This window comes from Bombyx mori, chromosome 9 (genome assembly GCF_030269925.1).
Source record: "Bombyx mori chromosome 9, ASM3026992v2".
In the NCBI taxonomy this organism is placed as follows: domain Eukaryota; kingdom Metazoa; phylum Arthropoda; class Insecta; order Lepidoptera; family Bombycidae; genus Bombyx; species Bombyx mori.
In genome coordinates, this window is record NC_085115.1 from 5189788 (window position 1) to 5212988 (window position 23201).

Sequence of the window (23201 nt, forward strand, 5' to 3'; positions counted from 1 at the left end):
CACTGATACTTGGTGACAATGAAGAATAGGTTAAAGAATATACATATTCTTAAAAGAAAATCATCAAACACAAGTCCTCACGGTCGTCACGTAGACTATAGTGAATACCGACTGAGTTACTCACCGGATTATCTCAGTGAGTCGTGATTCCGATCCGGTGGTAGATTCTGCTAAGCACTGCACTTGCTAGGGCCAGTGTTAGCAAATCTTCTCAGCTCACCTACCCTTCCAGGCGTAGCTGAATAGCCTCTTAGGACACCAGCAGAAAGACCGGGTAAAGACCAAGTAAAGGTAAGAAAGAAAATGTATACCAGTTGACGATGATCCACCTCAGTTACTACGAATACGATAAGAAGCCGCGATGATCTTGCAAATAAAATAAATGTTAATGTTAACAACGCTAGCTTTATTTCTTAAAGACTATATTAAAATTATTACAGACTAGGAAATCGCTCCAAATTTTGGTAGTAACGTTACAAACATAAATGCTGATGAAACGACTTGTGTTTTAATACGAAAACTATGCCAATAATCGAGAAATATTAGCACAGCACATTATAAGTAGTTTCTTATTCGCAAAACACTGCAATATTTTAAGTTATTACAGTTACGATAATTTGCGTGACAATGTTTGCATTATAGTCCTACTTTTATGTTCTATAACTGATTTTTTTTTGCTGCCTTCATTATTTACAACGCATATAATATGGCGAAGGATTTCTTCTAATATGATTTACTTTAGATTCAGGCTTACCTACGAAGCGACACACTTAATATTTTCCATGTGTATTAAAACGGCTTTTGTGTTCGTGTAAGCAGATGAAGTGTAAGCGCATTCAAACTATACATTAATAAGTAATGTTTAAAGAAGTTTATAGTTTACGTTACATATTTTTTAAGATGTGTCATTAACATAATTCTTGACACATAAATAAGTTCGTGTGATTTAAATCATAATAAAGTATGAAATGGAACAGCTAAAACGGACATTAACATATGGCATTAAAGTCTAACGTGAATATTTAAACAAAATACTTTAAACTACAATAGCACAGGCAGACGAAATTCAAATCAACTCCAAGTTAACAGGCTTGTTCTAAATAACATCGTTACGAACGAGGATTCTGTGATTCAAGAAAGGAAATCCAAAATTCAGATCTGACGTGAATGTACTTAGGCGCTTTGATCTTCGCCCGGGATCATATCGTTACCTATCTCGAACATAAATCACATTGATTGATCATGCAACCGATTAATCCTTCAAGCCGACAACGAAACAAATTCAATATTGCATTGTTAAATTTTAACGATAGCTAAATAAGAAAACTTGTAATATCAAATAAGATGGCTCATATTACTTATTAACACATAAGACTAGTATTGAAGAGACGGCGAATATAATAAAAAAATAAAACACGTAATACTGAGTACTGATTTGAAATAATCGTGCGCTCAATTCACGGGAGCGTATGCGTTTTGGAATACATTCAGTGCTTCGGTTATGGCGTCGAGAGTACATGCTTTTCCATTAGCATATGTCATTGCGCATCCTACGTTAGTGAAGCATTGTTTTTGCTGGGATTTGTCGTCAGAGAAACCGCAGCAAGATAGAGCTGCCGCTTGGCACATGCTCGGCATAGTGATCGCAGCTTGGTCGTTGATTTTTGGGGCCTTAGTAGATGCTTCGTTCTGTAATTAAGAAAAATGAATTTAATAATATTTTTCTGTGTTTTTTTTCTTTTTTTTTTATTGCTTAGATGGGTGGACGAGCTGGTGTTAAGTGGTTACTGGAGCCCATAGACATCTACAACGTAAATACGCCGCCCACCTTGAGATATAAGTTCTAAGGTCTCAGTATAGTTACAACGGCTGCCTCGCCCTTGAAACCGAAACGCATTACTGCTTCACGGCAGAAATAGGCAGGGTGGCGGTACCTACCCCCGCGGACTCACAAGAGGTCCTACCAACCAGTAAGTGTCATAAATAGGCTCGTAATGTGATGTGTAAATATCCGGTTTCCTTATTTTCGAAGCGAAACTTCCGGTTCAAAGGGTAACGGGTGACTGTCATAAAAATAAAATTCAAACTTTGACCACACGTCTCTACTTAATGGTAGGCAGCAGTTTGGCTCTGCTCCTGGTATTACTGACGTTCAAGAGCGACAGTAACCACTCACCATTATGTGGGCTTTATATTCGTCTGCCTACAAGGGGAATAAAGAAAAGGTGGATAACAGCTTTTATGTCAAGACGGATTTACCCTGCGATAATCACATAACTTTCCTATTTATCCTTTTCTTTTAGTTTTGAACGGATACAACATTTTGACAGAGATGAAAAAAAAAGTGCAAAACTTTGCATTCAAAACCATAAATAACCTAAGAACAATATTGTAAAGGTCTGCAAAAATTCAAGACGATACGTTGTATCAAGAACTATTTAGCATTTCAAATAAGCTATTTGCATATTGAAATTAAAAAAGGGGAAAATAATTCATAGTTATAACGGAACGTAATTTCCGAACGTGCGATACCGCCCCCGCCGCCGCCTTACCGCCCGCTGAGACAGAGCTCTCTGAGCGCGAAAACACACGCCCTCAGCGCGCGCGACGACGACCAGTGAAATATTGCGAGTCTTAGTTTAACTGTACAATTCTCAACTCATTTTGTATTTTGTTAGTTATTGTGTCGCTTTTTTTATATTAAACCTCATACCAAATCAGTGTAAACATTATTTATATATCATCTTCGCCAACAGCCCGGAACAACGAACTCACGAAAACTCACAAAAGCCCGCCAGTCGGACTTGTAGTGTTAAAAATGGCGCCCGAACGTTTAGCTGTGAAGTGATATTTATAAGAAATTATTGTGCCTGCATGAACGATTTGTGTTTTCCTGACTTTACCGACTAAACCGTCCTCAAATAATGCCGCCAAAGAAGATGCCGAATTCCGAGGAGCGCGACGCGAGAGCCGCGTCGCCGCCCCACGCGCCGTCGAGTGACGCGCCGCCCGCCAGTGTTTGCTTCCGCCCGGAAGACATCACCATGCTGATCGACACCCTTCAACGAACGCAGCTAGACGCGTTCCGGGAGCTGTTAGATAGCGTCAGGCAGTCGGCGACTCCTACATTCGACCATCGGCCCGCCAACAACTTCAGCCGCTGCAAATCTGTATTCAGCGGACGCGCAGACGAGTCAGTAGAAGGTTTTATCGACGCAATAGAATCGTACAGAGACGCCGCCAATGTTCCCGATGACGTAGCCGTAAAAGGTATTTCCATGTTGCTGACACACACCGCCGCTACTTGGTGGCAGGGTATCAAGCATCAAGTTTCTACATGGGAAGACGTCATCTCAAATCTACGAAGTGCTTTTGGTGATCGCCGCCCACCCCACAGAATTTATGTCGACCTATTCGCAGACGGCCAGCAGCCTATGGAGAAAACCGACCTGTTTGTCGCCAGGGCTCGAGCACTCCTCGCGAAGCTACCTCGAGGCGACCTATGTGAAAAAGTGGAGCTCGATATGATATACGGATTATTGCATCATAAAATTCGTAAACGCCTTCGTAGAGAGGAAATCACCAGTTTCAATGTTCTCCTGCAAAAAGCACGAAGTGTTGAGGATTCTACGAAAGAAGCGCATACTTCAAACGCCGTCGACGAGACATCAAAGGGTGCCGCCGCCGCCGGCCGCGCTCGACTCGAGCCGCCGCGGCCTGCAACGCAGCGTGTACCTACGGCCGCTGTAGAAGTTTCCCCGCGCCAACGTTCGTCAGGCGATAACGCCGACGCCACTACGACCGCCGAAAAACCCGAGAAACGTCGATACTGTGTTTATTGTAAAAGTTACGGTCATACGCGTGATCAGTGTCGTAAATTGTTATTAAAACAAACCGCGAATGACAGTAACGATAACGTAGTTAGTAAAGTAAATAATATTAAATGTTACGGTTGCGGCGCGAGCGGAGTCATACGTTCTAATTGTTCCAAGTGTAGTTCAAATTTTAGCGCGGTCGATTTTATTCAAATACCGCGAACGCGATCGCGAAGTACAACGACCGCTGAGACATCAGCTGTTGGTAAGTCGTCCGCCCAGGTGAGTAATTTGGCAAGTTTACCTATGGGTTTTACTGGGGCTGTACCTGACTTGTGTTTATCCAGTAGTGTTCATACTGAGCGCCCAAATTATGTTAATTCATCGCTACACACTGCTCAGCCAAGTTTGGTATCACGTAATAATGTAAGTACACCCCCCGTAAATAATAATTTTGCCCGTAAATGTAATGTAAACTCGTCCCATAAACGTATTGATAAACAAATTGTTTCAAATTTGCCGCGTTCCGACGATACGCCTTTGTTTACATACTTATCTCGTCCTGTTAAGCAGGGGGAGTGTTTTAACCGCACTCATGTACCTAGCGAATTGAAATCAGTATATCCTAGGGAATTCTGTGTTAATCAGTGCGTCGTAAATAATAGACATAAATGGAAAACGAAACGTTCTCGTCAGTGTCCATCACGTGGTCCGTTACCAACTAGGGCGACCATGATTTTTTCAGGACAAAACCAGGAATTCGATAATAAAAGTAGGGTGACCAAAATTTTTTCAGGACATAAACTGGAAATTTATGCACCGGTTAAGGGGACCACAAATTTTAATTGTAATAGTTTTGTCATCCTTTCGTCTGTAACTTCTTCGCAAAATGGCAACGCGCGACGACCTATTTTAGGTATAGAGATTTTAGGAATCCGAGGTAGGGGTTTAATCGATACCGCAGCCAAGCGAACTGTTGCCGGTTCTTCACTCTACGCCTTACTGCAACAGCATAATCAGTCTTTTGTGTCTAGTTCTATACGTGTTAAGCTTGCCGATGGTTCAATTCAAACGCGACAAATGTTGTCAACGACACTTGATGTAAAATTATTACCGGGTAAAGTTATTCCCATGGAATTTGTCGTATTTCCGGACGCCCAGGATAATGACACATTATTGGGTGTAGACTTTTTAGTAGCAGCTGGTTTAGCCATCGACTTCCATACTTCGACATGGCGTTACCATGGTTCTGAACGAGTTTTTCCATTGGAGTTCGAGTACCCCAGTGACCTCACGCCTTGTTCTGCTGCTGATTTCTTAAGAGAAGACGAGGGAACTATGCTGGGTCCACCAGAGCGTTAACCGCCTAGCTTCTCTTCTGCAGTGCAACGAGGATGTCTTCAGACCAGGGGGAGCCCCAATGCGTTACGCTGAACATCATCAGGATGATAGGAAGTAGCAAATCGACAAAATTCGATTATCTGGTCCCAGTTACCAAGTAAGTGATCTAATCCTTCTCTCTACGCACTTGTTAAGTGATGCCGCTAAAGGTAGAACGAAGAAGTTCATGCCTAAGCGTGACGGACCCTACCAGATTAGCAATATCGTTAGTCCTACTACCTATGAGATTACTGATTTGGATTCGCAGGTTTTAGGGAAATTTCATGCTTCTCATTTGAAGCCGTATCATAATCAAACCGGTCAGGTCTCAGCTCCAGTACAGCCTCGACGCCTGCGTGGACGGCCCCGTCTTGTTGTTTCTGCCGAGCCACTAACGAGGCGTTCTAGTGACTCGGAGGGGGAGGATATAACGGAACGTAATTTCCGAACGTGCGATACCGCCCCCGCCGCCGCCTTACCGCCCGCTGAGACAGAGCTCTCTGAGCGCGAAAACACACGCCCTCAGCGCGCGCGACGACGACCAGTGAAATATTGCGAGTCTTAGTTTAACTGTACAATTCTCAACTCATTTTGTATTTTGTTAGTTATTGTGTCGCTTTTTTTATATTAAACCTCATACCAAATCAGTGTAAACATTATTTATATATCATCTTCGCCAACAGCCCGGAACAACGAACTCACGAAAACTCACAAAAGCCCGCCAGTCGGACTTGTAGTGTTAAATAGTAGTATTGTTTTTTTTTTAATTTCTGTAGTCGATCTGCTGCTAGGTGTCTATAGACAACATGACGTCAATCACCGCCCACAGATGACGCCATGATTAACATGACGCCCTCGTATTACTATACAAATGGGACTTCCATCTCAAGTCTAGTTTAGCAGTGGCAATCCCGTTTTGATATCTATGGGCTTCGGTAACTACTTAAGACCAGGTAAACCTCGTAGCAATCAATCGATCAATGCAAAAAATATAGGCTGGCTGATTTTGCGAATATGGGCGGGATCACCATTCATCCACCAAGAGATTTTTTATATTGCCCTTGTAGGCAGACGAGCATACAGTCCACCTGATGGTGAGCGGTTATCGTCGCCCATGGACTTCAGCAATGCCAGGGGGAGAGCCAAGCCGCTGCCTACCGTTAAGTACTCTCCACAAGCCTCGTTTGAAGAAGGATATGTCATAGCGCTCCGGAAACACCGTGGAGGGATGCTCATTCCAAAGCCGGATGGTACGTGGCACAAAATATCTCTGGTGGCGGGTGATGCGGCGGTATATACGCAAATTTGTAAATTCCAAGGGTTTCAGTAATTATTAAAGGCTTCTTACGTGTCATTTGCGTACGTATTGATTTAGAAAAAATATATTCGGAGATTTGTAGCCTGGCTTCGATATAGTTCAATAATTTCCTGTAATTAAATGATAATGGAACTCACTTGACTGGATCCATGTTCGACTGGAGGTGCGGGTCTTTTAATGACATCCTTTGGCCTAATCTTATCGAATGAGATCGGTCTTTTACCGTCCAATCCATCATCGTAGTCGCTTTCGTTCGACGTTGCGAATCCCCAATTTTGGTTCGTGTCTTCCATATCGGGGAATCTTTGTTTAATGTCCGGCTTCTTTGTCTGGTTGACATTACACGGAACGTATTGAGGCACGTAATAGGGCACTGGGTATGGAATGTAAATTGGCTGCGGTGGTGGGGGCGGAGGTGGCTGCCTCCTTACCTCAACAGCGAGCTCGTCAAGCAATCTAAATATCTGAGGGATCAGATCCTGTTGGTTTTGATAATAGTCTCTTCTTTCGGTATAATGTCGGGGGGGTTGATAATCATATCCGTAATTTAGTTGCCATCTCCTCCTACGGTGTCTGTTTAGGGTCGGGTAATCTCTTTCTTTCTTGAAGTCGCTTTGTTCGTCATCATCTCCAGAACTTCCAGAGTCTCTTCTGTCGCCATAATGCCGTGCGTTAACAACCGCTATAAGCAGCAGGAACCCAAGAACTAAGGTGAATTTATTCATCTGTAAGCAAAACGTGTTTTTTGATTACAATAATAATTCGATGTAGCCATCCGAATGAATAATTAAAGCGTTTTTATAATTCAATGACAAATTCCTTTTACGTGGCCACCCGAAAAAGCTTCTCGTTCTTCTTGAGTATACACATGGCCGAGATGAAATTATACTCTTAAAATACACCCGTGACCTACTGAGGAGGTTACCTGTTTAATTATTTTACAATACATACGTGCGTCGAATTTAAAGGTGCACACTATGCGTGTATACTCTTTACGATGAGATGTACCGCATAATTACAAATTCAACATTGATGCTTGAGTCGAATAGAATTTTAAGTATTGGATTTGACATTTATTTGACGTCACACAATAAAAGCCGGTTATAAAGGTGATCGTAAGGAAAACGAATTAAACACGACACACGTATAATAAATACTCAAAATACTCTCGTGAAAATACGAGATATAGTTAATGTAGAAATAGTGCACATAATAGATATTTAAAATTTAACGAATAGATTCTACGCTCATAGTTCAACACGAAGCTATCAAATGAACATGCGGGTGCGAGAATGGGCACATATCAATCTGTTTAGAATATAACTGGGATTTATACATATTCTTGGAACGAAGTTCCCTATGGGACGATGCGGAGGGGTACTCTAACCGGGAAAAAACGTCCGTAACGTAAGATTTTATGTTTGTTACCTATAACTTTTGACTAGGTGAATCGATTTTTATGATTATTTTTTATTAGAAAGCTGACGCTTTCCATGTGGTCGCATTTCAATTTAGTCCAGTTCTGATAATGGTATCCATCAGAAAACCATATAAGCCTTAAATTTGCATTAAGTACGTGCGTGACAAATAGATAAATAACTCAATAACTCAATATCACGCCAACCGATTTCGATGATTATTGTTTTTGGTGTATATTAATTTGTTTTGGAATATCTTTTTTATTTTTTTTTATCAATGAAAAAATCATAATAAAAAATGTATACCCGAATAATTATTTTCTTTATACCTCGAATAGAACTTAAAATTAATATTTTTATGATAAGGAACTTCGTTCCTATCCTGTGTCCCACGACACCACACATCTTTTTTTAATTGCCTTTGAAAGCAGACCGGTGAGCAATCATCGCCGCTTATGGATGTAAACAATGTTAGAGACGCTGTTACCGCCAAGAACTTTTTAATTCTCAATTGAAAAAGAACATGTAGCGCTCAATAAATATTCTTCATTCCAGAATCGGAATTGTAGATTCTGCGGTGCGGGTAAGTTCTATTACACCGATAGATGAGCAAGAGTAAAAACAATATAATATACGTTAATATCGTACTAATTAATCGTTAATACTACGTTAAATATTTTTACGTATCGCCATTGGCAGCCTATTTGGTGATAGGCTAATACTTCTGTGAAAAAAAAAACATGTAATATTTCGTTTAACATTTACAAGTTGATACTCTCAGTTTCAAACGCGTGATCTGATAAAAAAACTTGTCAGTCGTGTTTTTTTTTTAAATGTAAACTTGCTCGTTCAACGTCTCTCTCAATTTTTATACCAAACATATATCTTAACTTTAAGAATTATTAAGGATTTTATAGTTATAAACAACACACAACAATCCGACAATCTAAGAAGAATAGTCAAAACAGCCTTATTGTAAAAATACAAATAAAATTCATAAGGTCAAGGTACCGATGTTAATATCATTGACGAAACGTTTTATTTAAATCGCCTCATAAAATAGCCTTGGCTTATAATAACTTTTTAAACCACATTAGAATGAGTAGAAAACCATACATCACGAACCAACGGACTAAATAAATCACAATGAGTAGGTACGAACCTTGGAACGCGTGCTATTTCTGACAAAAATAACAGTTTAAACGCTGCAGAAATTACGTCACACACATCAAACACGTTTTCCACTAACTAGACACAGTTGTAGTTAAGTAAACTGTTAAATAATTAAAGAGCTAACTAACGTGCGTGCGAACGACGCGGTGTTTGCTACGAGACTGGGCGAATTCTGCGTGTCTGTGTTACGTGAGGCCCGACCGTGACAATGAACGAATGCTCTGGCGCCTGACACCGGTTCCAATATTTATGTAAAAATCTACTGATCAATTGTACACACCCACTGATAAGGCTGACTAATGCTGTAGAAGGTATTGATTCATACGTCATTGGGTATTAAGCTTCCGGTGAATTTGCAACTACAATCAAATGCTTCATTATCATTGAATATCGATGACATTTTATGTCAAAAGAAAAACATTAAAATTGAACCAATAGTCTAAAATGTCCCACAATTAAACAAAAAGAATTTCAATTAAATAAAATCTAATTCAATAGTCGAACTTGATATAATATAATAAAAGATATTATGTTTTATTTGGAGTGAAACAATCAGCGAAAAATCATGCATATTGTTAAGTTTATAGGGTGTGATCGCCTTAATATTCAATTGAGACTTAGAACTCATACATCAAGGTGGATGGCGGTATTCACATAGTGATGTCTATGTAACTACTAAAAATCACATATTCAGTAAATAACTAAAAATAAAATAAACAGAATAATTAAAATTGAAGAAATGGATGGAGAAACCTAAGAAGAAATGGATGGATTGTGTGAAAGACGATATGGGTAAGAGGGGTGTGAGCGAAGAAATGGCATATGATAGAAGAGTATGGAAGGAGAAAACATGTTGCGCCGACCCCAGGTGGCTGGGAGAAGGGCAGGATAATGATGAATAATTAAAATTGAAAAAAATTATAATAGACAGGGGGGAATAAGTAACAAAAGAAAATATTTATAATATAAAACAACCAGTATGTAGTTTTTATAATTGTGTTCTATCTGACTGTGTGTTTGTTCACACACATCTCCGGGACTACTTATCTTATTTTTATGTAGTTTTAATAAGTGGGCAGCCATTTATTTGGAGCCAATTATATTAGTTTCACTTTAACTATCGTGAATAAAATGTATCGCTTATTTTCGGAATTTACTTTGTCACTGATACACGTTAGAAGTTACAATAAACAGGTACGTCTGTTTCCTATTACACTTTCACGCCTGAATCACTGGACCGTTTTTTAGGGAAAACGGTATTGAAATAGTTTGGACCCCGAGTGAGAATATAGGCCAGTATTCATTCCATTGCTGATCACGGGACTCCACTCACGCAATATGGTGCAGTCCACGCGAGTACGGGCGGGATAATAGTATTGTTATAATTAGACAATCAATTAAACATTCATGATTCATACCTAACAAACTAATATATTATATAGGCCACTAATTACGAAATCAATTAGGATCTTTCTTGAATTATGACTGATAACAAAAAAAAATTAACTACTCTTTTTGTATTTGTTTTTCTCGTGCTTATTTATTGAGCAGATAAACTCTGTGATGAGAGAGAGAAACTCATTCTGAATATTATGACAAACAAATTTAATGGGAGTTGGCAAACTCGGTATTCTAATGTAATAGAACTCAAAGAACGCCGGTGCTCATTCTCTGATAAATCTATTAATTGCTTTTAAGACATAAATTCTATTACAAGTGTACATCGTGTAGGTGAACACCATAAAACTTTCATTTAAATACCTAAGATGCCTTGAGTCGTCTGTTACCACGAAAGCTATAACGTAGGTATTGGAAATGTCGCAAATAATACAATGGCTATAAAAACGTGAGGTCAAACCGAAATAGTAGTATGATTATGTCCGCGACTCGCAAAAACTGAAAAAAAATACCATAACACAGCTGTCAAAAAAGGTAGGTGTTTCGAGAAAAGAAAGGTGAAGGTAGAGGCAAAAACCGACCCGCGTGTCTTGTAGTATTTATTGACCGCGGTTAACGCGGTAGATAGGAGGTTCCGAGCTACGAGAACTTTATGGGGCGCTTAATGGGTTGCAACGACAGCCTCATATCACGCATGCCCAGTCAACGCGAAGATAAGCTGAGGAGAATCGACAACCATCTCCAAAAAAAGGTATAAAAAAGTCGCGAAAACCCACAAAATGATTAATATTTATTTACTTAGAAAGTTTACATGAACGTCAATCGAAATGCTGAATTACATTTGCGTAGGCAGTTTGTGGGTTGAGCGGAAAAAATACAACATCGACAAACAGAATACAACATGAATAAGCTTAGTACTGACATTTTTGCAACTATGAAAATTGGGTCTTAAAAACAAATATGAACGCGAGTCAAAGTTGTATTGCTATTTAAAAGTGGATCTCGTAACTGCTAACATGCTCATTACGAATACGGTATGAAACTAAATTGGATAATTAGAATTGCCATAGATTATATTTCCGTTTGGTTTTTCCCGATCATTTAACCATCAATTGAATGTTGTGAGTCATTTCCCTGGTGATCGTTGGAAAACAATTCGGGGTCTTCTTACATAATTACGAAGTAGTCAATGAACTATGACTACGATTATAATGACAATAGTAAGTAAAAAAGTGCACAATAAATTATATTGCGAAATATATTTTGACTGATTTAAGTAAGGTCGTGGTATTAATTAGGTTTTCATTTTTTGTTTGTTAAATACAAAAATTTGGTTGTACTTCGTAAGCATGGAGTACATACTTCGATAAATAGCTATTTTAAAAAATTTATATGTTCATTTAGTCCGATGAGTACATATTATAGTTTTATAGTGTAAGTAGATGTACAAAATAATATGTGCGTATTGTGTTGCTTTTCTTTACTAAACTTTAATTTCTAAATTTCTCTTCTCTGTTCAATTTTTATCTATATGTGATTTTGATTGTGGAAACATATTTGGTTATTGTTTTAACTATTTTTTTTAATATTTTTTGTTTGTATTGTACTGTTTGTTTCCTAAATAAATAAATAAGCTGACTGAAAAAAAACCGTTAAAACTAACAAATTATCGAGAAAGTATTAAGAATGACAAATACCTAAAGATATATTTTCGGTAAATTCAATAATCAAACATCCGTTGCTTGAGTACTTCCATCCGTATCCTAAGCTAATATTAGCCAAAGATAAACGAAACTCATATTTTTCCATCGTGTACACGCAAAATATATCTCGGAATGATAAGACTAATTCTATCAAATATTAGTCATGAATTGATTATATCGCAAAACTGACTTCATTTTAACGTCATAATGAATTAACTTCAAATAATTGAACTTTATAATTACAAGCAATGCACGCAATGTGTCGATTCAAAGCCAAAGGTTCGCTTTCAATAACAACAACGAGTCACGATTTTATCTCAATTTGTGTGTGTTTAATTCAATTGCATTAAACACATTGCGTCATAAAGTGCAAAGACATTAATTTGTTTGAGAGCTTTATAGTACAGATTAACTAAAACATGGATTATTTCAGTCAATTCATTCTTCAAACAAGGCTTGCAGAAAGTACTTAGCGGTGGGCAGCAGATTGGCGACAGTAATCACTCACCATCAAAAGGGCCGTATACTAGTCTGGCTATAGGGGCAATAACAAAAAAAAAACTAATCAACTTGAGTTTCGAATTCAGGTCATAATTTTATCTTAGGATATTTTAATTGTATCAATTTTTTAAAGCTTATTTTTTATCTTTTTTTTTATTTATTGCCCTTGTAGGCAGACGAGCGTACGACCCACCTGATGGTGGTGGTTACCGTCGCCCATGAACTTCAGAATGTCAGGGGCAGAGCCAAGCCGCTGCCTACCGCTTAATACTCTCCACAAGCCTCGTTTGAAGAAGGACATGTCATAGCGCTCGGGAAACACCGTGGAGGGGAGCTCATTCCATAGCGGGATGGTACGTTGCAAAAAAGACCTCTGGAAACACACTGTGGATGACCGCAGTGGCTCCAGATAGTATGGATGAACTCTAAAAACGAGATGCCGTTATCATCTCGAACAATTCCTCAGAGCACTCCCCATGGAACATACGGTACAAAATACAAATGGAACCGAAGTCCCTCCGCAGACCCAGAGGTTCCAAACGATCCGTGAGGATGGGATTATCGACAATCCGAGCGGCCCTCCTCAGTATTGAGTCAAATGGAAGAAAACTGCTATTTGGGAGCCTCGGCCCAGAGATGGGAGCAGTAATCCACGCGAGGCCGAACTTGTGCTTTATAAAGCAAAAGTCTTTGTCCAGGCGTGAAGTACCGCTTCGCTCTGTTGAGGACTCCCAGCATTTTGGACGCCAACTTATACAAATATATAATATGTATGTACACACATTTATAGTTATTTTTTCCTTTCCCTTTCTTTGTTTTGTGGCACATCTATGGGTAAAAGCCTACCCTATTCCTTTACCTTTTCCTTTCTTTAGCCGTATACTACTCTGTCAAGAAAGTACCGAGAAAAGATCATTAATACACAAAATGTTAGTCAATCATCCAAAAGTTATTTGATCACCTTAAAAATTTGTTCCTTCAAACACGATACGCTTACACCAACGAATAATTCAATCATCAAAATATTTTTAACGATTTTTCCGGAATGGAGTTCTGTTCTCGCGGCGAATTATCCTTTATGTCTTCTACCGAATGAAAACGAGTGCCACCAACTGGTAATTTGAATTTAGGAAAAAGAAAGAAGTCGGTTGGAGCCTCGTATCTGGTGAAAACGTAACCCTGTTCACTAATTTGGATGTCAAACTTGTAAACCAACATCTCGTCACAAGTAACAATGAGTTTCAAAAATTTTAGGTCGAACTTGACTGGTTCGACATGTCCTTAGCGATTCTTAATCGATTGTGTTTTTGGAAAAAATTTTGGTCTTTTGGGTCCAGTCGAACCGCAACATGTTTCAATCCCAAGCTCGAATTTTCAGTTACCTTTTTCTTCACTTTTTCAGTTGCCAACATTAATGCCTCAATAGAGTGTGGCAAATCTTACATTTATTTATTTATTAAGTTGCACCAACAAAGTGATCATCAATACAAAACATTGAACAATTTACAAAAGTTCATGGCAGATGTCACCTCAATTATAGGTGCAATCGACAGTACATTAACATAAAAAAATATATATATACAAATAAGATTTGATTACATTTCATTCATTGCTTAAGATTAATTTATATTTAATTGGGAGATGATCCGCGACAGATTTTTCCTGTAAGTTGTGAGACAATTAGAAAAAACATCTATTTCACTTAAAATTAGTTCAGCGCAATCGGACAACTCCGAAGGAACATTGACGGAGACCGCGCTACCGTGGACATTATTGTAGTCCCAAAGGATTCGGTTTAAGGGAGAGTAAGCACCTAAATTCAAACGAGCGGGCTTTCTTATAAACGGTTTATATTTCTTCGTTCTTGGTAGGTACTTAGGGGCTGGTTACATGTCGCTTTTGAACGCTTTTTGCCACTCATAGGCCGGTGTTTTTTGATAAAGTTGATTCAACGCAAGCTTCCTGTAACATTTTCAGTGAGTGCGAATTCTATTGGCTTGCATCGCCAATCAAAGACTAAGTCCATTCCAGTTTTTTTCATTATTAAATTCCCACTACTAGATATGATATAACAACAAAAAGAACTGTATTTAAACTAAATGACAGATACAACTCAAACTCCGCGCCAAAATGGAAAACTTTCGTGCCAATCTAACATCAAGAAAAAAAAAAAGTTTGGAACCATAAACAAATCTCGATTCCTGACACTTTTTTGACTGAATGTATTTATCCCACTTTTTTCTTCTCTGTTTATTACGTTATCAACTCACCTTCTCTTCTGTCTTCCCACGTTTCTTTTGCTTTTTGGGCACTACCATTTAGTTGTTTGATAAGTTTGTTGTACCATTTTTATGATTTAAATATTCTTGTATAATTCACATGTAAATAATGTGATTATTTTTTTATTGCTCTTAAATGGTAAAAAGCGTATACTTTAGCCAATGAACATCATAACGTGAATACCGCTTCCAATCTTCAGACATGAGATCGAAGTCTTTATTGTTTTGTATGAGAGCTGTTCCATTCTTCAAACCGAAACGAATAAGAGCGGACATATATTAAGCTCTACCATCAGTAGGGTTGAAAATGTACGTAAAATTCGTAAATGATAAATTTGAATCAGTGGCCCACGTGTTGCTAAATGATTTCACACAAGCCTGAAAAATGAGTTTGGTATTGGAAATAAATTGAAAAGATTTCTTTTACCTGTACCTGAAACGCTTCAAGCAACGGGACGAATTAATTACTTAGTTTTTCAGATGAAATATGCGATTCAGTGACTTAAAATTTTCTTGAACTGGCATGGAACTTGATGGCAACTGCTTTCGCGAGTGTATCTACTACTGGATTGGAATCTCGATCCTTGAGAAGATCTGGCGAGAAAGTCAGCGGTCTCATGCTATGGACTAGGTCACACGTCGAACTGTTGGATACGTTCGACGAGTAGTGCTGCCAGGGTCACTAGATAATGGTGACCACAGTCCCTATGCCTGCTCCTAGTGCTAGGGCGACATGCGTCTTATACTTGTGTTAGTAGATCGGGTGGATCCGTAAAGACGTGTCCAGGGCGTCGACTGCGATTGGCTTCAGAGTAAGTCGGATTCGAGGAGTAGTTAGGGGTGACCGCGATATGGTGGCTTTCATGACGCATCGCCTTATCAAAGTACTTTCCCGATGTTGACGTCAGGTGCTTTTGATTGAATTGACTTCACTGTAATGAAAAACTTTTAAATTATAAATAACATAATACCTACTTTGATTTAATCTCTTAAGAATTTTAAGAACTACAGGGCAAACTGACAGTTTCCCTTTTAACCTTCTGACTCTGTTTACCTTTTATGCTGGCGCTTATGTCTTTGAGTCTAGACTAAACAAGATTCCATCGTTTCATAAACAATCAAAATCAGGTCTTAATATCGCAGTAGTCTTTCTTCAGTGTGGTCCTTTTGTAATGCCGCTACGACGTTTATGTCTAAATATTACATACGTCGTTCTCCGCGACAGATATAATTGGTATCTAGCTCCTGGTTTTGAAAGCATGATTTTTGACAAACTTTCATTTACTCTAAATTTTTTTACCAAAAGGAAATTAATTTTAAATATTCGTTATTGTTTTTAGATTTATACCTTACGATATTACACCATACACTTTCACTTACAAACTTACATTGCAAATTATGGTTAATAGATATATATTTTTTTGTAAAATTCTTTTGTATCAGTATCATTCTTGATCACTACAGGTGTTGGTAGCAAACTTCACAATACGCCGCCACTCCTCTCTGACGACCACCCTCCTCGTGCCTTCATATATCTAGTGATTGATGATGAGCAATTTACTGCCGCTTTTATCTGGTCAACCAACCACATATGCGATCTTCCACGTTCTCTGGTACCCTCAATCTTTCCCGTAAGATTACCGTGTTCCCGTAATTTTCGTAAAATTATCTATTCGTAATTTCGGCACACATTTCGATTTTACTTTTGATATTAACTCTAAAGAATATTATCAAATTTAAAGTCTGTCTGCATTTTCAGATTGTTCAAATTACAATGACTTTAATAACACGTTTTAAATTAAACATAGGTTTATGGCTACAATGTACGAAGCTGTGGTGATGTCACCAATATTTTATCTAAGAGGCTATAAACATTAATGAATCTATTGAATCTAATTGAAGCTATCATAAAATATGCAATTTCATGTTCACATTTGTGGTCGGGTTGTATTGTTGGCACATCCATTAATTACATTTATTACTTGTGAAATAATATGACGTGATTCGATGTAGTCTTTGTAGGATAGAATGACAATTCTAGCTTCGTTCTAGCTGCTTACTTCAATTTCGATATTTTTTGGAACGAACCTTAGCGATACTTTTTACTGAACAATACTGAACAACAATTTGTATTTATATTTTTGCTCCTAATATTGCTACTGCATTAAGCTATACTCGACCCAGACGATTGGGCAACAAAAACCGCCTTGCTGTTGGGCATTTCAAGAACAAATTTACCGAATTTGACGAATGCGACGAAGGGCTTGACGTGCAACTTAACCCAAAGACATAACCTTAACCCTAACTTAGTCTCTGACCGAATCTGCTCAGCGATTCCAATAAGGTCTACCACCTTCATTCATCGAAGCACTGGTCTTGCTAGGGCAAATGTTTGCAAATATTTTAATTTGAGCCCCGTGAACTCGCCTACCAGTTACGGTGAAACTAGATTATTTTTCTTTATTGCTTAGATGGGTGGACGAGCTCACAGCTCATCTCGTGTTAAGTGGTTACTGGAGCCCATAGACATCTACAACGTAAAAGCCGCCACCCACATTGAGATATGAGTTCTAAGGTCTCAAGTATAGTTACAAGGGCTGCCCTACCCTTCAAACCGAAACGCATTACGGCTTCACGGCAGAAATAAGCGGGGTGGTGGTACCTACCCATGTGGACTCACAAGAAGTCCTACCACCACTAATTACACAAATTAAAATTTTTGCGGGTTTGATTTTTTTTACACTATGTTATGCCTTCACCGTAGAAGTCCTTAAGTTGCTTAAGTTCCTTAGTACGTATAGCTACCCGTCTGCGGGATTCCAATACTGGTGCATCGCTAGATACGAATGCCCCGGGCGTCTTATCCTTTAGGCCACGACGGCTTCAAACGACGGCCCCTCGAGATTGTTGACGGGTAGGCAATGATATAAAACAACTGCCAGTAGAATTTGTATTGCTACACACAATTATTGTTTTAATACTCAAAAAAATACCTCTTGCTCTTAAAGTATTATTTAAACTACACATTAATATCATTCGACCATTTCTCATTTATTATAAAATGAAACCGCTCATTATAATTATTTCTGTTCCCCGTTTCATTTCGTCCATTATTTTGGATCTGTCAATTATTTCGGCCGTGAACCAATAATGCGTTCGGTCTGAAGTTTGGGGCAATCGTTGTAATGTTGAAACCTAGAATTCTTGTCTCAAGGTAGGTGGCGGCATTTACGCGGCAGATGTCTGTGGGATCCGGTAACCACTTAACACCTGGTACGCCGTGAACTCTCCAACTAACCAACTAAACTAATTCAACAACTTGAATGATAAAATACTTCAGTGAAAGCTAATTATTCACTTCAGTGAAATGGCATTAAAATGAGTATTTTCAAAACAATATCGAATCTAATCTCTACAAGATGTATCAATCGATGTTTTAAAGGTGACATAAGAAATAGTTTGTGGAACATATCGCTGTCCTTTTCGCACACTCAACCATAACACTATAATGTTGTTCACAATTAGATTCTTCCATTTTTTTTATTTCACAACAACTTTTTCACGCACTTTCCTTACAAGATTGAAAACTTATCGTTTTTTAATTCTTGCTATTATAGATTCTAGGATAAGTTTATGAATAAAGTAAAATAAATTCAAAACATATTCGGATGTTAAGTGAACATTCTACGCCATTGTCTGTAAAAGGCAAGGACAAGATTTCAAATCAGCCGCTGGTAACAGAATTTTGGCCATGCAAATACAGCTTTATAATTTTGTCAATGTAAACTTTACGACAAAACCTCAAAGAGCCTCTTGCTTAAATTCAAATTTTGCTCGGCATCAGTGCTCACCACACTGTTTACAATCTCATCGCAAAAACCGCAAGAGTTGTCAACTGCCAAAATTTTAATGGACGTACGAATATTTAAACTACATACTTTATATTGTTAGTTTGTCTTATGTAAGAGAACTGAATAATTACTTGTGTTTATGTATCTTGAACATTATAAAAAAATCGACAAATAAAACTTCAGTCGTTAATAACCACGAAAACTGTAATAAGAATTGTAATAGAAAAGTTGGAAACAATAAAAATGCGAAATTAAACCGTAAAAGTGATTTGAATTATATATACTACTCGCGAAACCCGAGAAAATATTATTTGTCCATTCTGAATGCGATATATTGGGTAACAAACAAAATATTTGAATAACACAATGGTCCTAGTTTTAGTTAATTGTTATTTGTTATGAAATCATAGCTACGATGCCAACGTGCGGGAAAACCTTTGTAACAACTTAAAACTCAATAAGTATGAAGTTGTATGAAAGGAGAAAGACACTTTGCATTTTCAAAACTTGCAGCTGTAACCACAGACCACACTAGGAGTCTATGCCTGAGAGTGTTCCCTTGTACATCTTACTTTCCACTACTTTATCTCCCGTTTCCATCAACTTCAATTCATTCGTCTCATTCAATTTACATTTGTTTTCCATTGTTATTTGCTTCAACTTTGGCGAGTTGAAAAACCTACCAAGCGAAGACAATAACATAAATATGTAATATTTTGTCCATCGTTGGTGACCACGAAAACTGTAAAGTATTTGAAACGTCAGAAATAATAATATGCATATAATTGCAATAAAAAACACGAGATTAAACCTTAATAGTAAATAGTAGTTTTATTTATTTTATTTTATTTTATTTATTTATTTTATTTATTAAGTTGCACCAACAAAGTGATCATCAATACAAAACATTGAACAATTGACAAAAGTTCATGGCAGATGTCATCTCAATTATACCTATAGGTGCAATCGACAGTGCATTAACATTTGATTACATTTCATTCATTGCTTAAGATTAATTTATATTTAATTAGGAGATGATCCGCGACAGATTTTTCCTGTAAGTTGTGAGACAATTAGAAAAAACATCTATTTCACTTAAAATTAGTTCAGCGCAATCGGACAACTCCGAAGGAACATTGACGGAGACCGCGCTACCGTGGACATTATTGTAGTCCCAAAGGATTCTGTTTAAGGGATTCTGATTTCTGTTTAGTTTTTCATTACACATATTAATCAACTCACAGTATAGAAATATTTAATGTGACTATTATACTCGTAATAATAAAAACAACAATACTTTTCAAGATTACTTATCTTATTTTACTGGTGCTGTTCTAACCCTAAAGCAACCAATAATAAAATGACATTAAAAACTCGTGATTAATTCTTCTAATTAAGCTATTCTGATTGTCTTCTGGAAATGATTTCAAAAATAATTGTTTTAATCTTCTTTATTTAATTGAATCGAACTACTTTTCAATTTATGATGTTAAATTCTGTGTCAAATATTTAGACGTGAACTTCAAAAATGATATACTTTTTAGGAATTCAAAGAACTGTTTCTGGAAATACAAACCTAGAAGACCTGAATAAACGGCAAACCACGACCACCAAACATGCTTAAAGAACATACTACTAACCCTGCGCAGGAACCTAATCAGGATTTTTTTTTATTGCTTAGATGGGTAGACGAGCTCACAGCCCTCCTGGTGTTAAGTGGTTGCTGGAGCCCATAGACATTTGTCTAGTAAATGCGCCACCCACCTTGAGATATAAGTTCTAAGGTCTCAGTATAGTTACAACGGCAGCCCCACCCTTCAAAACGAAACGCATTACTGCTTCACGTCTTATCCTTTAGGCCACGACGACTTCGACTTTCAGTGTTTTATTAGTAGCCACTAATTGCCAACGAAGTATTCAAATTCAGTAGGGATTTTCATAGAAATAACTCATATATCGATCACATGCGAAACCAAATTATAATACATCTAATGACTTTAATATACTGTACATATGTAATATATTTATGCGCAAAGTACATGTCGACATTATACATGAAGCCGCGACTGGCGCCATGCTGTTTTTTAAAATGATGACGTCAGCAACTGTCGTCATTCTCTTCATTACTATCATTGCTTTTCATAGTGACATTAATTAAAACTTAATTTATCAAACTATTCTTTTTATTGAATTTCAAGTGTACAACAACATAAATAGTAGAAAACTGGGGGTAGTTTGTTCATGAACTCTCTTGAATAGCGTCTTAGGCAATTGTTTACAAGCGTTGGACTTGTATGTAATATTTAGTTAACCAACAATTTTAGCATTAATGAAACAGCTAACTCTAGTCTCAGTTAAGCAAATTAAATAGTAGTTTTGTGTTGATATATATCGATATATTCTTTTTTTTTTTCAATGGAGAATTACACCGCGGTTCATTTCTTTCCATAGATGATTCTTGTCCAACAGATGATAGTCGGGAAGAGATCGCTCTTAGCGATAACATCGTTCATTTTACTTTTTTGTATATAATGTTTTGCATATATGTTTATTTTCGATTGGTGTACAACAAATCATACTCTACTCTGTAGTTTAATATACGTCAATGTAACTACCTAGTCAGGTCATAAGTATTGTCACACAGTAAAAACTTTTCTTTTAGAATGCTGGCCACAAAAAAGTTTATTGAATTCGAATTTCGAATTGTTCATGAAAATCAAATGTATACTTTTAGAATTTTACTCATTTTTAAATATGGAGTAGACGCTTAAAGAAGACCGTGTTGCAGTTATTGCGTTGCATCGTTGCGGTTACGCGCCAATTCAAATTTTTAACATACTGAAAATTTTGAATATAACCAAAAGATTCGTTTATCGTACCATCAAACGATACAATGAAGACTCTAGTGTAGATGACAGGTCAAGAAGTGGTCGCCCTCGGTCTGTTAGGACTCCAGCAGTGATAAAAGCTGTGAAGGCGCGAATTCAAAGAAATCCCAAACGTAAGCAGAAACTGTTGGCCCTTCAGATAGGGTTAAGCAGAACCACGGTGAAAAGGGTGTTAAATGAAGACTTAGGACTTCGGGCATATCGAAGAAAAACAGGACATCGTTTGAATGCTCGTCTAATGGACCTGAGACTGAAGAGATGCCGCGCTTTGTTGAAGCGGTACGCGGGAAAAATATATCGGGAAATTCTTTTTTCGGATGAAAAAATTTTTACCGTAGAAGAGAGCTACAACAAACAAAATGATAAGGTGTACGCACACAGTAGTGAAGAAGCGAGCAACCGTATTCCGCGTGTCCAACGAGGTCATTTTCCATCCTCGCTCATGGTATGGTTGGGAGTTTCTTATTGGTGCTTAACAGAGGTACATTTTTGTGAGAAAGGTGTAAAAACGAATGCAGTTGTGTATCAAAATACAGTCCTGACGAACCTTGTGGGACCTGTTTCTCATACCATGTTCAATAACAGGCACTGGGTATTCCAACAAGATTCGGCGCCAGCTCATAGAGCGAAGAGCACACAAGACTGGCTGGCGGCGCGTGAAATCGACTTCATCCGGCACGAAGACTGGCCCTCCTCCAGTCCAGATTTGAATCCGTTAGATTACAAGATATGGCAACATTTGGAGGAAAAGGGGTTCGTTCTCAAAGCCTCATCCCAATTTGGAGTCACTCAAGACATCCTTGATTAAGGCAGCCGCCGATATTGTCATGGACCTCGTTCGTGCTGCGATAGACGACTGGCCGCGCAGATTGAAGGCCTGTATTCAAAATCACGAAGGTCATTTTGAATAAACTTTAGTGTCATAAGAATCTATGTTTTGTTATGTTCATTTTGGTATATGAATGGTTACATAATGAATAAGCTTGTTTCAATTATTTTACATTAAACATGTGACAGAATTTATGACCTGACTAGGTATTTTGTAATTTGAAAATTAAATCTTCCTAGTAGCCTAATTCAATTTTGTAGCAAGTACCAAGTATCAAGATCGATTACCTGCTCTTGTAAAAATATGTTTGGAGCTGTCTAAAATAGATTCAATACCAAAACGTCTTATCTCGTATAAAAAATTATAAACAAATATAGCTCTTGACGTGTTAAAAATATTACACAGTTTTCGTGAACGACTCGAGATTAATTTATTCGTACTTCATTATTACGAAATTTAACATCTGGGTTATTTCTACGTTCAATGCCGCTTTGAGGTTGAAATGATTATTTTTATATTTAGTTTACTACGTTATAATCGGAATGTCTACATCGAAAATATTTTAAAAAATATACTTTCATGAATAAGCTGGTTGCTTGTGTAACTGAATCTTTCATTTACGGTTGACCTCTTGAATTCCCACAGAAG

The 23201-nt window shown here is 37.7% G+C and overlaps 3 protein-coding genes across 6 annotated transcripts in view; 2 read left to right on the forward strand and 1 right to left on the reverse strand.

The window, feature by feature from the left end:
• DnaJ-21 (dnaJ homolog subfamily C member 8-like) overlaps nucleotides 1-23201 on the forward strand; it is a 302329-nt gene that overhangs the window by 274643 nt on the left and 4485 nt on the right. The gene's annotated exons all lie outside the window — the stretch shown is intronic.
• The window catches only part of LOC101737439 (uncharacterized), a 232867-nt gene that overhangs the window by 116163 nt on the left and 93503 nt on the right, over nucleotides 1-23201 (forward strand). The gene's annotated exons all lie outside the window — the stretch shown is intronic.
• LOC110385101 (uncharacterized) lies at nucleotides 386-12145 on the reverse strand. 2 transcript variants are annotated; one of them, XM_038012940.2, is made up of 3 exons: nucleotides 9094-12145; nucleotides 6651-7238; nucleotides 386-1689 (listed from the first exon to the last, which is right to left on the reverse strand). In XM_038012940.2, the coding sequence occupies exons 2-3, from the start codon at nucleotides 7236-7238 to the stop codon at nucleotides 1453-1455; spliced, it is 825 nt and encodes a 274-aa protein (XP_037868868.1). In that variant the 5' UTR covers nucleotides 9094-12145; the 3' UTR covers nucleotides 386-1452. The 2 variants fall into 2 exon arrangements, with proteins under 2 accessions (XP_037868868.1, XP_037868869.1); XM_038012941.2 differs by having other exon boundaries at nucleotides 9233-9407.

What these genes read in the sequence shown, in the direction of transcription:
- LOC110385101 (XM_038012940.2), bottom strand. Translation starts at nt 7,238, where the DNA reads ATGAATAAATTCACCTTAGTTCTTGGGTTCCTGCTGCTTATAGCGGTT. An exon ending in TCGAACATGGATCCAGTCAA is followed by an intron (nt 1,690 to 6,650) that starts GTGAGTTCCATT and finishes TCTTAATTACAG; the next exon opens with AACGAAGCATCTACTAAGGC.